The sequence below is a fragment of the Mchenga conophoros genome, linkage group LG7 (assembly GCF_057382185.1).
Source record: "Mchenga conophoros isolate Kocher_MC1m ecotype Shallow Benthic linkage group LG7, M_conophoros_male_GT1.1, whole genome shotgun sequence".
NCBI lineage: Eukaryota > Metazoa > Chordata > Actinopteri > Cichliformes > Cichlidae > Mchenga > Mchenga conophoros.
Genome location: NC_140532.1, coordinates 49383125 through 49401562, shown reverse-complemented (window position 1 = coordinate 49401562; position 18438 = coordinate 49383125). Strand labels below are relative to the sequence as shown.

The following is an 18438-nucleotide window of genomic DNA, read 5'->3' as shown; positions in this document are numbered from 1 at the left end:
TGTTTAAAAACAGGTTTGGATTTAGTAACACAAACTATGTTAGAGATGCTTTAGAATTCCACTACATTCTAGTGAATAATATAGATCCACAAGTTTCTTTTTCAGTGTTAAACTTTGGTGCAGGGTTACATTAGAATGGGCTTCAAGTCTTTTTGGCCTTTAACTAAATTTTGCAGCAGGGATTTGTTTTTAGTGATATGGATGGAAAAAGTTAGCCAGTTAATGTCTTAACTTTTAGGCTGATCTTAACTGAACTCCTCATTGACTAGCTCAGCCTTCTGTTGTGTTGACAATTTTAAGTGAATTAATCTTGAGTAGTCCTAGTGTGGAAATGGTAAATGGTCTGTATTTATATAGCGCTTTACTAGTCCCCAAGGACCCCAAAGCGCTTTACATATCCAGTCATCCACCCATTCACACACACATTCACACACTGGTGATGGCAGCTACATTGTAGCCACAGCCACCCTGGGGCGCACTGACAGAGGCGAGGCTGCTGGACACTGGCGCCACCGGGCCCTCTGACCACCACCAGTAGGCAACGGGTGAAGTGTCTTGCCCAAGGACACAACGACCGAGACTGTCCAAGCCGGGGCTCGAACCGGCAACCTTCGATTACAAGGCGAACTCCCAGCTCTTGAGCCACGATCGCCCTTACATTATGCACACTACTACTACAATAACAATAAGGTGCATTGCACAATTTCATTTTTCACTGACAGTGGAAAGGAATTCTTACCTTATGCAATCTTACATAGTGAAAGGCAACATGCAATTTGTTTAGCGGCATCAGACAATCAAATAACAGCAGTTGATTGGAAGTTACCTCAACATGGGAAACTGCCAGGTCTGCTGCTGTGCTTCTAAATCAAGCAAAAGCAGCGGCACTTCGCTTTAAGCCTAAAAAGTGCACTATGAAGTCACCGTAAGCCACTGCGGAAACTGAGTATTAGCAGAACAGCCACAGCTCAGTATGGCTCTCTCATGTTATTATTAAGTGACTGATTTATTCTCTTGCATGCACATAGCCAAGATGAGTTACATGTGTGCGGCACCTATCACCTGTTAGTTACATTTCATAGTATGCTATGTGTGGGTGGGATCGCCATTAAAAGTGTAATAGCAGTAAAGGATTTGTCAGTGGCGTCTTTTACCTTGCCTGTAATCTGGATCAGAGGAGGCGAGTGAGGGGCTTTCACTGGATGAACTGTAATCACTGTGGTACCTGTGGTGGGTGTGGACTGGATCTGGCAACAGAGAAATTCATTTGAAAATTATGTATTATACAAACCACACAGTAGTATAGTAATAACAATAATAACATCAATAACAACAAAAGGGATAACTTCATGCACTTAATACAAATTAAGGTGTTAAGGTGAAGCCGTGTATTTGTCAATGTTACATAAAACAGAGGTTTACAATAAGTTGTATGAGACTTTATGGGGCTAGGACAACATATGAATTGATGGGCGCATGTTTTCATTTACTCCACAATCTACTGAAACCAAACGGTGACACTAAGCCTGTAAAATAATACACACAAAGCAGGATTTAGTCATGCTGTGGGTAAACACTCCTAATGAAAGGCATATGTACCTACAAGGAAAAGCAGATTTAGCAAGTGTATGCAGGCATGCCTCCAGTCAGGTTAGAATGCTTTTTTTTTTTTTTTTTTAATTTAAGGCGTAAACTTTTGTCTTGCTAGACTGGGTGAACCACAGCAAGTACAGACCAGTTCCCCACACTTAAATGTTTCTCAAAGCAAAGCCCAATTAACTTAATAATAACCTAAAAATCTGTGGTAACTGAGAAAAAACAAACAAACAATATGATTCAATCTGAAACCTACCCTAATGTATCATGTGCTCTTTGCATTGTACACAGAACTTGAAAATCCTGCTCCTCAGTACCAACTACATAGCTTGAATGAATGGGATTCCCAAGTCACTGCTAAGGCATTTTATTTTACAGTTTCACAAAACAACAGAGTTAAACTTGTACTGATCTCTGTCTTTCGTAAACATGTTAAGCAAAAAAGCATTGTGGCCCGACAGCCACTATAATGTTACTTAGAGGAAGGAGGACTGGTTGGACTATCACCCAAAATAGTTTTCCATCTTCCAGTGGACGGTGACTCATTTCCTTTAACACAAAAAGGTGCACAGAGGAGCAGTCTTGTGTAATTTACAGTAAGTTACCCATGCAGTCACAATGACTTACATTTCTGCTTCAAAGCCCTCACTGAGACATACATACGTGCAGTCACCTGCCTTTATACTTAGGTGAGTTTTAGAAACACTGAGGTGAAGAATACAATGCAGAGAAAAATTATCATCATGAAAAAGCTTTTTCAAAGAAGAGGAGCTTACAACAGCTAATAAAAAAAAAAACATATTTATCAATATGGATTACTTAACAACACTTTACTGAGCTTCACAGAAAGGAGGAAACATGATAAAAAGCAATAAAGCATTTGATTTTAAAGGAATCTACTTCTACTATTTCAACTACGATGTTTTGCTATAAGTCAGAATGATACTGGAGGTTATTTCAGTTTTATCAACCTTGTCAAGGAAGGAAAAAAAAATAAAAAAAGAATTGTAACCCCACTGTTAAAAAAAACAACAAAAAAACAACAACAAAACAACCCCTACCCTGACTCCCTAAGTCTGGTGAGGTCCTGGAGGTGCTAAAAATAACAGAAAAAAAGCTTGGAGCCTATCCCAGATAAATTTCATCCAGGGCGGGGCACCCATTTTGACAGGTCGTTGGTCAATCCCGACAACCACACTTACAAGTTTCCTCCTCATCTAACCCGATTGTCTTTGGACTATGGAAGCAACCGAAGCACCTGGAAAAACCCATGCAGAAAAGTTTGAGCCCAGCTGTGAGATTACCACACTGTGCTGACCCACGCAAAATATAAATATATTTTTATGAATGTGGCAACCTGAATCTGGATACAGATTTAAGATGATTCATGTGCCACACACTCTTTTTGGTCATGGAAACAGCACTAAATGAGTTAGTTGTAACAAAGACAAGAAAAAACAAATCACCCCAAAAAAACCCAAAAAACAAATAATCCCTAGGACCAGTGTGTCAGTCGGTGCTTTTAGGTAATTTCAAAAAGTAACAGAGATGATAACAGCTGAGTGGAGAGTGAGATTTCCCTCATAATGTAAATGTTTATAAGTAAGCAAGGGAACAGAAGGGTTAGAAAAATGCAGAGTTCAAAAAAGATGTAGTGCAAAGCTCATTCTCAGTGCCACCAATTATACCAGCTTCATTCACAGGAAAATATAAAGGAAACCGTAAAGGTAAATAAATAATGCAATAAAATCCTTCTTTTTCTTAAAGATTGTAATGACAGAAAAAAAGATGAGTACTTCTGTTGTTCGTATGTTTTGTTTTCTGGAAATACTTTGCAGGAGAGAGAGCACTCCACACAAACTTGCTGGAAAAGCAGCCTCTACATAACAGTCTCTACATACTTTAAGGCAAAGAGCATCAATTCTAGGAAAGAATTATCAAAGCATGCATTCACCACCAAGCTTTCTCCAGGCTGCACTTCATCTTTCATTTGTCCTCACATACATGTTTATCTCCATGATCTGACTTTATGTAGGTGACACCTCTGCATGTACTACAAGTGTCTACAGTCCTTCAGTCTTTAAGTATTTTACACTGAGAAAAAGACCCTACTCTGACTGTGCTCTGAGGTTATTTAGTCCCTCGGAGCACTAAATAATTGGACATTGGACATTATTCATAATGTGAAGAGGAAATAAGTTAGGTAGCTCAAATGGTTTAGAAATAACAAACAGTCAACAGCTTTCCACAAAAAAAAACAAACACTCAGCAATCTCATCTCCTGCTGACTCAAATAGAATAATTAAGACAATTTCAAAAGGCTGTGATTTACAGACACACCTCCCCTTCCTCTGGAGCAGCAGCGTTCTGTACCGCTGTCCAACATGGACCCACCCCGGCAGAAACCCACATAATCTGCTGCCAAGTGCCGGAAAAGTCCAATAATGTTAGGAATTCCCTCATCTGCTACGCATGACTCCTATTACAGCCTCCAGTTCGACAAGGAAAGCTTTGACTTATTTAAGACTGACACCAAAAATGGTGTGTGGGGGTTGTTTGAGACAGAAGAGCCCAGGTACAGACATGCCCATGCACACAAAGGCATGCACACAAGCACACAAACGTGAGCGTTGCAATACATTTAGACAAGACTTGTAAATGCACGCACACACAGAAGGGCAGTCAAGGGCTGTTTAACCCTGTAAAACCTGAGACCACTGACCACTGCTGTGCCATCACTTTCCTGCAGAAAAGAACAGAAATAAGTGAGAGAGAGAAAAAAAAAGAAAAGGAAAAGAGGTCTCTGCCAAGAAACACATCCAACAAGGCCCCCTCCAAATGGTTTGTACTCAATTAGGCCCATTCATGGTGTAGCCAAAGAACAGTTGGCTCACCCTTTGCAGACACCCTCAGTCACTTCTGACGGCAGTAAACAAAGCTTCTCTCCAGGATGCTTTGTAATATCCATCATTTAATATTAATGAATAGTTCAACCCACTCAGTCTTCGTTGCACATTCACAAGCAATCACAAACACAACAGTAATGCTATTTTTCCCCACAATTCCTTGCTAAAAATCTCATTTTTAAAAAAATATTTACCACAGTGTTAAAGCCTGCAGCGTGTGGCAGTCATCCCAAAGCTTTAGTTTAAGTTTCTTTCAGTTTGTGGATCTTAAATTGGAAATATCTGCTGGACTTTTTTTAGTGACTCTTTAAATCTGGACCTTGTTTTTGTGTCATCTTAGCAGTTATATGAAGGTGTTGCTCATGCTACCCATAAGGTGTGAAGTGACAAAGTCTTGCACTTTCATGAGATGAAGAAATAAAAAAAAAAACCAAACAAACCCTTAAATCCTCTAAATTACAATCGATACAAAGCAAAGGGGAGTGAAAGAAAAGAAGGCAAGAAGGTACTTGCTGGGGGATGAAAAGCCACAGTCGAGGAAAAGAATGCTTGGTTGGTGGTTCAGTCAGCATCAAAAATAGCTGCGAGAAAAGCAGGGAGGCTGAAGGCTGGACGGAGCACAGAGTGGGGATGTTGCAAGAACAGCAAGAGAGCAAGAGGTAGAAGACAGTGGTTTATTGTATGAAATCGTTCAAGCCTCATGCGCCTTAAACGGCTCTCAGCTGGCCAAGAGACATGTGACTCACTGCATAAACTTACTTTACTAAGAATTTCATAATCTCCAACAGGAAACTTAAAGCTCTTATAACAGATGACTGACGTGTTAAACAGTTCTGCTTGATGTCCTTGATTTAAGCATTGTGCTATTATTTTAAGACTATTTTCCTTTCAGTCTGTACACACTGAAAGTATGTAACTAGTTCGCATCTATCCTTTATATGCATGTTTATAGCCATGATAATTTTTTTTTTTTTTTTAAAGGGATTTTGTATATAACATCTCTGACAGTCAGCAGCAGGCTAGAATTAAGCCAACCTATAATTACTGGTCACTGTAGCAATGAGTCATTCTGTCTAAACCTTGCTGCCCAGCCACCACCAAGCCAGCACCCGGTTCCCCATACTTCACAACACTTAGGTGGTAGTTACTACAGATGGATACGCAACTTGTAACTAGTCCAACTGTCTTGGTTGCTCACTTGATCCCGTTGCTTTCACTTTATTTTTGTCTTTCAGATCAGGTCAGCTGATGACTCCATGCTGTGCCTGATAAATCCATGCACTACAGAGTCTGACACTTAACTTACATCAAGTGACCCTGAACTGGTCTGTTTTACTTAAGACTTCCTTCCTTGCCACAGTTGCAGACTAAACCCAAGAAATTTGTTGTGGCCAACCACACACATAACAGCAATCTTACATTTTTACACACTATAGGCCACATGTTGTATGCTCCGACAAAGGACTCCTAAGCACACATGACCAAAAGCAACCAGGTGCTTGTTGTTTGTGATGTGTTGAAATAAGGAAAGGCTTACATTGAAAAAACATCCCATGGAATGAAAACAACAGCTTGTTAGTCATTCTGTTTATATTAAATCAGCGCCAGCTTCCAAGAAAAGGCCAAAACTGCCATGATGGTTTTTTTTTCCTAAAAGTGAAAATCATTCACAACACGTTGTCCACAGTAGGCGTCACAACCACAACGTGATACCACTTTGAATTACATGATTCTGGTTCGTATTTTGTTTTGAAAATTTGTCAAAGAATTTAACAAACACACAACAACACAAACTTAACCCTGAAAACATTCATTTGTACAAATTCTCTATTAAATTAAACCCCTAGCTTCAGCATACTCACCATCCACTGCTTGTCTTAGCGCCTGAAGTTTCCTCTGTTTTTCCTTGATCTTGTCATAGGCACCGGTGATGCCCGAGCCTACAGACAAGGCTGAGTGGTGATGAGGCTTCCGACTGTTCAGCCCACCAAACTCAAGGTATTGAGAATCCCTTTCTCTTAAAGCTTGCAAAGGTGATTTGCGCCTGCCACTGGAGTGTGTACTTAAGGCACTACTGCCTCTTCTTGCATCCTCCAAAGCCCCAAAGCGAAGAGCCTCTGGGTCAATGCAAGCCAAGTCCACAGAGGAAGCCCAGGTCTTCCTGGGCTGACTTAGCTTCAGTTCCCCACTGGAGAAAGGCAGAGATCTACGGTCCAGTTCCACAGGCCGGCCTTTTTGCTGGGGGTGAAAGGGGTGCAGATAGGGATAAGAACGCTGGGAATGGAGCGAGGGGGGCTTTGGGTAGAGTTCACTGGGTAAGTCAGAATTGGTGTGATAATCAGACAGGGAATACTGTAAAGCTGCCCCGTCATCCCCCTTCAAAAGATCCTGGATTGGCAGTGAGCCCATGGAACGACTAAGGCCTCGGTTTAGAGAGGTTTGTTCCTGAGTCTTCGCTCTGTAGCGCTCCAGAACCCGAGGGGCAGCACTCCTCCCTAAGAGCAGGGGAGAACCAAAATTTTAAACACCAAGCAGATACAGAGGCTGACAAGTGTTAAAATAGCTGCTTTGTGTCCAATAGTATATGACTGTTACACTTTTGCATGTAAAACAAACAACAGCAGCCCAAGGAATAAAAAGCTAATATTACTACAGTTCCTCAGTTTGTTGAGAAACTATTTTTCCATTGTTTTAAAAGGAAACCAAATTGTGGCCCAATAACTAACAATTTCTGCCACAAGCATCTTACAATCTAGCACTGCCTTTCCCCGAATAAGAACTTTTGCTTTCACCATCCATAAATTTTAAGTTTGCCTTTCCAGGCATATAAACAATACTAGTAAAGTCTATTTTTTTAGTGAGAAATAAACCAGTGAAGTATGCAGGAACAAAACAAAGGGAAGAAATACAGAAACAAGAGGGTAAACGGGCAGATGTTGAGGCCTGTAAAAAAATAAAAATCCTGCATGTGGGTTGGTTTTAATCTAGAAAGCATATGTTTGGAAATGCATTAAAGATAGCCAGATTCCAGTCTTCCAGGAACTCAGGAGGAAACTTGAAAAAACTTGACTGAGTAAAACTGGAATAAAAAAAAATTTATGCTGCATGTCTTTGATTTGTCAAAGAGGTGAGTTACACTCCCAGACACGCTGCCAGTCGATCACAATGATGACATGCACAGCATGTGTAAAAGGAACAAAGACAATATCTAAATTCCCTAAGCAGCAATAAGAACTTGGAGCCACTGGGTTAAGGGTGACACAGAGAGAGAGAGCTGGTCCTTTCAGAGGAAAGATGCTTAAGAACTGAGTAATACTCTTTGCATGTACTTTCCCTAGGGCTGGCTGGGGATCAACCAGGGAAACAAAGCACTGATACAAACAGGAGACCAGCAGCTACACTGATGACTCCAAAATATGCATCTGTAATCAATGCCATGCCGTGCTTACATAATGGAGATGGAAGCCATGTTTGTGCTCTGCTCTCCTCTTCATGGCCTGGAAAAATGCCCGAGTTCTCTCAGAAACCACTGGGAAGATTTGTTCATATTTTCCTGAATTAAATCAGTCTCGAGGTTGTAACTTGGTGTTCCTCTCTCTGACTACTTTCACTTCTTTCCCACAGACTGCAGACTGAGTATGTCACTGATAAATGGTTAGAAAACAAGGTGAGCAATTTACATTTGATACTTTCTTCATTAAAATATATTTTTAATAAACATGTGGGCAACCAGCATAAACTGTTAAGCCCTCACAGCTTAAAGATTAGGGGTGAGTAAAACCACCAGGCCAGCATATTACGATGACCCCATGAGCTGCCGTTCTTTCGTGTTTTGCCAAACATTTTAACCGACTTATGGACCTCTGAAGGTGTCCCGTGGTTTCTGGCACCACAGAAGGAGCTCAGTAAGTTGTGAGAACCCCTAACACCCTTTCGCAATTTGATTGTTTTTCTTTCCATGAATAACTTTATACCGACAACAACAAGCACCCTGCATAGTTGGCTGTTTCAGAGATGAAGACTTGGCTACTGTCAATATAATCTTCAACACAATGGCAATTCACTATTCATCCAACATATACCAGATTGTTATTTAATCTTCCATGTCACAATGTTATTCTCTGTATCTATCAGTGGACACATGTTTTGGGTCATCTCTGGACTCGCTTGACAAATTGAATTTCAAAGTGTTCCCAAACGTTCTAAACAAAGCCTGCTTATCTAAGATCTGGTGATTTGTTTTAGAGAGAGGCTGAACTTGTGACCCTCATATGAAGATTACACAGAATGTAGGTAAACAAAACATTTAAGTGCAACGGACTAATATTTGCTGAGTTCGACACTAAAAATAAATAAAAACCTTATCGCGTTGGCAGCCTTTTATCCGCCTGCAGCCAATAGATACGACTCAGTGTGGAAATTAATGATTTTGAGCACACCACTGCAACGTTACTGTGTGTCACTTAGGTGCAGCTCATCTTACCTGAGGGCAACCCTTTGCCCCTCAGCCTCTCCCGAATCTCTTTGCTCCGCTCCGGAAGAGATTCTCTGTCAGTCAGCAAACCGTCCAGCTGTGAAAAAGACAGAAAATGAAAAACAAAGAGTGAGGGTGAAAGAAGGAAGACGTCCTGAAACATGTTCTATCAGCATGACCACATCACCTGTTGTATAATTCAAACCTAGCGTGCTTTTGGAAGCGCTTGTTATAGGTCTTTAACATACACTTAGCTAAGAAGCATTCTTCCTATAAAGGCTTCCTGACAGTTTCGCAAATATGGACTCTTAGACAGGAATGCTGGAATTTCATTATATATACTTCATCACATGTTATACCTGAGAAAGGCTGCCCAGCACTGTCCTGACGAGTCTTCTGATATAACTGAAAGGAGGGTCACAGCTGGAGTTTCGGATGTGTTTGCTGGAGATGTCCAGGACTGTGCGCAGTGATATTCGACTCAATGTAATGTCATCACACATGTTGAGGAGTAAACTGTTTATGTGTTCTCCCAGCTCCATAGGCTGCATAGGGGTGGGGGTGTGGGGGGAAATAACACAGTTAAGATACAAACAGTGAAAAGAGCGTCTTGTTCTCAAGCATCCTGGCAAAAGGTTGGTCTAGATTTTAATTAGCGTCACAGTCACTACATGACATCAAATTAAACTTTATTAAATAATATCAGAATTCATCTCTCTGTTAAACGGAGAAAAGTTTGGCTGCTTTTGGACCGAACACTTTAGCAGTTGGGAGGGCTCAGCAGATACATTACAAGCAGTTGTTTTGATCAACAGTAGATGCACATTCACAAACAGGAACTGAAGCAAGGCTAGGACACCACCTAATGTTTTCATTCTTTAGTTTCTGTTAATCCTGTTTTCAGCTTCTTCATTTTCTCTGTTTTTAAAAATGGGAAATTTTGGTGGTGGATTCCTGTGTTTAATCAAACAAGGTACACTTTCATCTGCACATATCTTAAAACCTTTGTCTTATGATAAGAAAGTACCCAGTCCATGATGGAAGCTTAAAACAAAAAGACCCTAAAAACAGATTTCTGAGAGATGTGATGGTCCCCAATTCAGTGGTTTGTAGAAGTAAAAACACGTATACTACCTCCAACAGGTATTACATTATGAAAATAGTTTCTGTTATCCAAAAGTGCCTTCTTTACATGCATTTCTGTTCATTCTTCATGTTTTTCAACAAGTCGGATCATTTTACATCATGCAGGTGTATTGCCGGGGTATCACAGAAGTACTGTGTTGAGTTTTAGGTCACTTGGATGAAAAATTTTCCTACTTTAGATAAAGAATTGGGTAATTGATAAGATTTTAATGATATCAACTCCAGTACTGACTGTGCTTGTATCCCTGATTCTTTATCGATTTTCTGGGTAGTTTAAGAAAAAGAAAAATAAGACGACTCTGGTATGCCAAAGCAGTACTATTGTGATTTTTGCCTTGTTTTGCAATACATGACTGTCAGAAAAACATACCAGCAGCGATAACAGGTACTGATAAGACTGTTGGCATGTTGGAAGCTTTTCTTAGTGCCCATCACCAGTACAAAATATTTTTTATGCACTCGATCATCTTTTATTTTTTCATATTTTTTGGTACTGTAGCATTTGGCTGTGGGCAGTGAGCTAGCAACTGATTTCCAACATTTACCTTATCTTAGAAATAAAGGGGAGTTTTTCAACAGAGCGAATGTTGCAATCCACCCATTCCACAGACAAAATGCTTTGATTTTGTTTTTTCCTCCATATATCATGGGATGAACAAAGTATTTCTTTACCTATTCTACTGGAGAGTTGAGTAGAATGACATAGCGTTATGTGTTTTAAGTGCGCGCAGCAGCACTTTTAAGGGTGACAGGAAAGGCTGATGAGATGTGGATGGATGAGAGTGGATGGAGCCTCAGCCTTTCAGTGAAGCCGAGCAGATGGCAAACTTGAGTGTGAGATGCCTCTAAACTGTGGGTGGTATTTTCTCACAATAGTGAGCACGCTGTGCAGATTATCTTTTATACCTGACTGACTCTGGTCGAGATATGAGCATGTCTTCAAACCATCTCTGTAAATTCCAGAGTGCCTTTACCTTTTCTTCCATTTCTTATCTAGATGTGAAGATCATAGTTTGGAAAAAGCCAGATATGCCTGAAACCTCATTGGTACAGGTATCTGTGGAAGTATTTGGTACAACAATAGAGGGACATGCGCTACTTTCTCCTACTCCACTGTTCTCCACCATTTCGGCAGCATGCCTGTGCAGGTTTGACAGCTGAATTTTAAGTAATTCCACAATGCTCAACATGATAGATACTATTAAACCTTGACAAACACAGGTGTGTCTCTTCCAGTAAAACCCGTTCAACACTTGCTGTATTTGCCAAGTGTGCCATTTAAACACCTGATGTCATATCTTTAGTCCAGTCTCACACAGGCAACAATGTATCACTTCTACACTTTAAAATGTGCTGCTATCTAAACTCTAAGATTTTTTTTAATGTATATTCACTTCACTGAATATAAATATATATATACTTTTAGTTTATAAGACTTTGTTAAAGTGTACACAGAATTCCACATCCAAAGCTGTCCAGGTGGCCGGATTGGAGCCTTTGGTGGGCCATTCTGGACCCCCAGGCCATATGTTTGACACCCTTGCTCTGCACATTTGGAAGGAAGCATCTGTGTTAAAGATTTACCTGACTATGGGGGATCTCATAGTCCGCCCCCCAGAATAAGGTCATCCCCAGAGAGTACATGTGCATCTGTGAAAAATAACACCACATTATATTTCATTCACTCAAGACAAAATGCATGCAACAGTAAATAATAATAACAATATATGTATAAAGATGAGGCACAAAACCTGAAAGCAAGTGAAAGATAAATGGACTAAGGCTCAACAACTGCTAAGAGCTTTTAGGGGAGGCGGGGGAGGGAAAAAAAGGACAGGGGCTCTCAACCTAAATCCAGAAACATTTTTCCATTTTCCCCTCCTTACTCCTCTCCGCTCGTTGCGTGGAAGAGAAATTACTTCCCCTGAATGTTGGGCTTGGTAGAGGAAAGAATAATTCAGCGCCTGCCAAAGAATGCAACGTTGCCTTCAAGGTCTTTTAGGAACACATCACAGAGTACAAATTTAAAGAAACACTAACACTTTCAGAAAACGTGTAACCTTAGACGTTGTCGATTAAAAGTGACAATATGACCTCTATATGTCAAAAAAGCAAGAGGAAAACTTGCACATGACGTATGTTTATCCCCAGTATGATTATGAAGGAAACAGATCATATTCTCTACACTGAAATAACTGAGCTGGGGAGACAGGCCCAGGGTTGGAAAACTGACTCAGCAAAAAACCATGTTGAGGTCTGTGGGTCTGTGCCAGAGACGGGAATCCAGTCATGCAAGGTTTTTGCTCTTCACCAGAGAGGCAGAGTTAAAATGAGGGGGTGTGGGTGTGCTGTGATCGCTCACAACTTCAAATCTGAATCATCTACATGCTGTCTCTGCTTTTTCAGTGAAGAAATGCTCTAACCATACACACTGACTAATAGTATCATCTATACCCAACATTTAACACGAAACGTTGCAAAACAGACTAAATGTACTAAATACAGAAAATGTACAAAACTTTAAAAACGCAAGACATCTAAAAAAAACAAAGACAAAAAACCGTGATCGACAATACAGACAGAACAAAAATAGCTCCGCCTTATTTGTTTGTTTTCCATTGAGCATGTCATTTGCGTGTCTTTTGAAACTTTGGATACTAAGGAAAACAATGACTAGCATCAGCAAAATGACGTAAGCAGGATCTTAAAGAAACAGAAAAAGAAAGCACGACACACAGCTATGCACGTAAGGAAGATCTGTCTGCCAGTAAAGACGCAAAGTATATGTAAACCTTTCACAGTAATGTGACCTTTTCACAGCATTTCTAACCATTTAATGAACAATTATTCATCATGCTTGAGTACGTGAAACCGATAAACAAAGCAAGTTATAAACATTTTTCTTACAATCATGGTGATTTTCTTTTGGATTCTGCTAAAACATCTTTGGGAAAGATAATTTAAAAATTCCTTTGTGCAGGAAACCCCCCGATGAGCACACAGGTGTTGACACATATTTCTCTAGCCAGTGTCAGGCTATTAAACTAATGGTTTTGTGCCAACAAACCACCAAAAGGCAGAAAAGTTAAGCATGTCTGACAAAAAAAAAAAAAAAAAAATCTCCATTTAAGGGAGAAAATGCACCTATGTCATTAGTTAGGATACAACCGACATGACTTGGTAAGAAAGAGCGAATGTAAACATGGCTATGTTTAGAACAAGGGGTACTCAACAGTCACTGACTGGTTAGATGACACCAAGTGATGGTTCGAAATGAATGTTTAGTTTAAACACAAGATTTCACTTAAAAATATGGGCAACAACAAAAGATTAGAGCACAGACACACGTAGACTAAACAATTTGGCAGATGCTGTCGCCACGTGGTGTATTATCATGGTTTATACCTTTTCTATGTCAGAAACAGAAGTCAAGGAGTTCCCCTTCAGGACCTCTGGTGCTGTGAAGGCCCTTAAGTCCTGCTGGGTGACATACTCGTCTGTGAATGAGATGTTGCCAGATGGCATGAGCAGGAGGGACCAGGGAGATATAATGAAGCCCATGGCTGAAGGGTCTGGAAATGGAAATAACATTTCAATGATTAGTTTGCCATCACGGTTGAACAGCAGAAAAAAATAAAAATAAATCATAGTTTCTTCACATAAATTCTTAGCCATTCCCACATATTCACACAAGGACAGCGTTAAAGTCAAGATCTGTGTTTTTAAGCTTCATACTAGCATCAAATTTTGTCTAAGCATTTACAGCCTGGATCCAGTGACTACACATATCCAACCACAGTGGATGTTTCTCGCTATGGCTTTGGCGTTTATGGAAATTCAAGATTATTGAAGTAAACAAAAACACATGTTGCTTTCTTAGTCGGCAAGAAAATAACAGTTGGGGCATGGTTGCAGAAAGGAATGGCCACACAGCGTAATTCTCTTTTCCTAAAAAACCACAGCCAGTGCGATGGTGGGAGAAGGTTTTAAAAATACACAAAGGAATGTTTAAGCAGCACTGCAAAATTCTTTTCTTTGACTGATAGTTAACTCTGAGAGGAGCAGGGAGACGAACACAGGAATTTGATTTGAGGCAAAGCTGGTTTTTACTAAGTAAATACAAGTTTCCTGTTTAAAAACTCATGTGACCAAGATCTTACTCAAAAGTAACTGGTTTAGTAGTAAGTCTATCCCATGCGAAGCTTTTGCTGACCAGACTGACTCAGCCTGAGCACATGCATTTCATGACAAATTTTAATACATTGCAGATATATGCAGAAATCATGCTAGAAGGATAGTGCTTGTCAAGCCAACAGAACACCATGCAATGCAACATCACATAACCTACCATCTTCAAATGTACGTTTTTAGCCTTTTGAACTGCTAACTAAGCTTAAGGAACAGGAAATAATTTTAAACAGCTATATTTATAGCCCATTCAGCTAGGAATGAGAACTAAGCAACTTATCCAGTTGAGAGCTGGTACCAAATTATCCAATTCATCAGAATCGTATGCCTCTAAGCTAAACAATGCCTTTTTATCAGTGCTGGCATGTTTTTTTGACAAGCAAGCATTACAAAATGAGACTCATGGTAGGTGATATTTTGAACACACATGTGCAAGCTTTTTTCCCCTTAACCATTCCTACAATGAGTCCAGAGATGAAGAAGAACTGCTTTTGAAGATACAGCGACTGGAATTTTCTTGGCCATCTGAGTGTCCATCCTTATTTTTTCTGAATCCAATTTTGTTTCTAGGAACTGAAATTGATAGCATGTGCTCTCATTCATTTATTTCTTCTTTAATAGAAAACTGAATTTGTGTTCTTAATAAGAACACTGACCACTTAACTTTTTCCCCCAAAGAGGCCCCAGGTCCTCAAGTCACTCTTACTCAAATAAAATCTCAAAGTGAAGTGTTTTACATAGTAGTAAAAGAAAATTAATGAAAATTAACTGGAGTATAAACTACTTTCTCTGATATGCATTATATGTCTGTGTAAATCTGCAATTACTTATCCGAAAAACTTGGCCATTGGGTACTTTGCAACATGACTTTAGCTGTACTACAAACACTGCATACTCAGCTGAGCTCACAACTTTGCAGTCGGAGGTAGTACTTTGACTAAAATAAAATAAATAATAATTTATATTTTGTTACCACCTAGCCCTATATAAAAAAAGGAAATGGCAGATTACTGGTTACATTTTGGGTAGTAATCAGCCAATCACGTGGCAGTAACTCGGTGCATTTACGCATGCAGATATGGTCAAGACCCATAGGAGATCATCAGAATATGTAAGAAAGGTGAGTGACTCTGAATGTTACATGGTTGTTGGTGCCACACAGGATGGTCTGAGGATGTCAGAAACTGCTGATCTACTGGGATTTTCCCCACACAGCCATCTCTATGCTTCACAGAGAAAGGTTCAAGAAAGAGAAAATATCCAGTGAGAAGTACAGGTCAGACAAAAATGCTCCCCTACATATTAGCTGAGCATCATTTGGTTCTCACAGCCTATTTTTAGTATTACTGAACGGCTGATCTGGTGACTCAATCTATCACCGTTGATTGAGTCACCAGAACTCAATCCATGGTGGTGGAACGAGAGACTCGCATCAGAGATGTGCAGCAGAGAAATCGACAGGAACTGTGTTATGCTATCATGTTATATCAGACCAAATCTCTGAGGCACTCCTCTAATATATAAATGGGACCGTGAAGAGAAATTCCTACAACAAATTAGAAACACTCACCCAGCACGTATTCAAACAAATCATTCTTATACAAATATACAAACCACTACTGTTTACACAAGAGAAAAAAAAAACCTGTGCTAGTGGTGTTTGACCACATTAGCACACTCAGAGTGGTGGAAAATCTTCACCCTACATTTAACCACAAAGACAATGACAAATCTGGTGCAAAAAGCACATATCCAACACACTTCACCAAAAAAACCAAACCAAAACCTATTGTTTTCTCTTTGTTTAAAGTGTTTCTAGTCATAAATGGCCAACTTCATCTAAGAGAACATCCAACACAAATATTAAAGTTAAATGGTTACTAATATTAATCCACTCTGTCATAAACTGTCTTACATAGCTTTTAACTATATAACAGCTGGCTTCAACATTTGCTAGTTAAATTGTAGCTTCTCTATGCAGTCTAAAACTATCCAACTAAAAATATACTCAGCATAGCAACACAACTACACAATAGCAAAACAAAAATTATGGTGCATTCATATCATTATTCTCCTACAAGTCTTGCCACCTAGCTAGTTCACCTTTTGAACTATTATATAAATTAACCACAATTTCAGTGGTCATGAGACAGAAACTACATGTATAGAGTCACAAGTCAGCTTTGATAGAACTGGTTAAAAGGTATGTTTGACATGCCCCAAATGTTCTTCCCACGGGAAGAGATGCTTCCATCAGGACTTCTGAAAGAAAAGACTTTAAACCAGGATTCACTCTGTGTCTCTCCTAAAATGTCTCTGATTAGAAGAGAATATCATAAATAACTGGTACATCAATGCCATGTCAAGACTACTTTTATCGAAAATATTCCAAATATCAGTCTTTCATTCCTGTCCTTAATATCTTCAGAGCTTTATCTCATAAGACAATAAATGTCTGTATAAGAGTATTTGAGCATAGATTGCTTGTAATTAATGTTAAATATTTGCAGGCTACGCTGATAAGAGAGGGTTATTACAGCATTACCAGTACTGTCTGGAAATGAAACCAATCAGAAAAACTAGAAGTTGAACTCAAGCTGGTTCATGCAGACTGTAGAAATGCACAAAGTCAGTGGTTGACAGTTTATTTGACACAGTCCTGCCCTATGTAATCAGGTGCAATGAAATTTTGTCTTAACACCCAGGGACTGCAATGTCTGCTGACTCACTTCCTCTGACTCATATGTTGCTTAAATTTTTCTTAAGTTACAAACTGATATGATTGCATAGTAATGCATGATGATGACAGAATAAGTCCTCTACCTTTGATTCCATGTTCACCTACCTTTGTGAAAAAGTTCTTGGAGGCTCTCTGCACTCTGACTCAGCACTGCCCAGACCTCCTCTTCCTGGAGAGGACCTCCTCGAACCTCCAAGGCTTCTGCCAGAGACACATGCATGTTCCCTGCAGAAATACAGCAAGACGAACATTAAAAATTTAATTTACACAAAAAGACCTTCTGAAATCTAAAGAAATACGTATTTATGCCAGAATTAAGATTGCTGTCTTGAAATTTTAATGCTTCCATCCAAGTTTTATTTATTTTTTGAAACGACTGCAAAAACTTTAAATATTGTTTTCTGCAAACTTCCCCCATAAAGACAACATTGAAGCCTGCCCGTACCCTTTAATTTAATTGTTTTGACACCTCAGTAAATATCAATAAACATGTTTTTAACACCAATTACAATAGTTTCTGCGTTTTTCCAAGGGTAGTTGCATAAACAGAGATCATCCTCACTAACTTCTAATGCACACTATAAGTAGGCCTGAAATACGACATGATTTGCTCAGGTCAGAAAAGAGCTTCAAGAGTTACTCCTAGTAGTCTTTCAGATGGTGAAGTATAAAATATAGCAGACCTTTAATTCAGTCCATTCCATCAAATTTACTGATTACCCATCCACTGATGTTGGACGAGAATGCCTAGCTTGCAGTCTCCGCTCTAATTCATCCCAAAGGTGTAGAGGTCAGGACTCTGTGGAGGCCAGTCAAGTTCTTCCACACCAAACTCGCTCATCCATGTCTATATGGGCGTTGTGTTGTGTCCTGGTGCGCAGTTATGTTGGAACAGGACAGGGCCATTCCGAACATGTTCCCATAAAATACTCCAAAATGTTTTGGTATGCTGAATATTAAGAGTTCCTTTCACTGGAAGTAAAGGGTCAAGCCCAGCTCCTGTAAAACACAATACTACACCACAATTCCCGCCCAAACTTTACTTGGCACAATGCAATCAGACAATTACCGTTTTCCTGGCAACCGCCAAACCCATACTCATCTAGTCTAGTGGAGAGGTGTAAATTGTCGCTCCAGAGAACACGTCTCCACTGCCATAGGGTCCAGTGGTGGCCTGTTTTACACAACACCATGCAATAATTTGCATTTCGCTAGGTGATGTAAGGCTTGGATTTAGCTGCACAGCCATGGAAACCCACCCCATGAAGCTCTCTACGGACTGTCCTTGAGCTAATCTCAATGCCACATGAAGTTTGGAGGTCTGTAGTTATTGACACTGCAGAAAGTTGGTGACCTTTGTGCACTATGATTTTACGTCTTCAAGTGCT

General features: G+C 39.8%; 1 protein-coding gene across 3 annotated transcripts in view; it reads right to left on the bottom strand.

The window, feature by feature from the left end:
• The window catches only part of ptpn13 (protein tyrosine phosphatase non-receptor type 13), a 49083-nt gene that overhangs the window by 22552 nt on the left and 8093 nt on the right, over window positions 1-18438 (bottom strand). For all 3 annotated transcript variants that reach the window (XM_085279867.1, XM_085279868.1, XM_085279869.1), the window contains exons 2-8: window positions 17156-17275; window positions 13528-13694; window positions 11707-11772; window positions 9336-9521; window positions 8986-9073; window positions 6365-6997; window positions 1155-1247 (exon numbers count right to left, since the gene is read on the bottom strand). In XM_085279867.1, coding sequence (XP_085135993.1) covers window positions 1155-1247; window positions 6365-6997; window positions 8986-9073; window positions 9336-9521; window positions 11707-11772; window positions 13528-13694; window positions 17156-17270 — 1348 coding nt within the window. In that variant the 5' untranslated portion in view covers window positions 17271-17275. The remainder of the gene's footprint in view (window positions 1-1154; window positions 1248-6364; window positions 6998-8985; window positions 9074-9335; window positions 9522-11706; window positions 11773-13527; window positions 13695-17155; window positions 17276-18438) is intronic.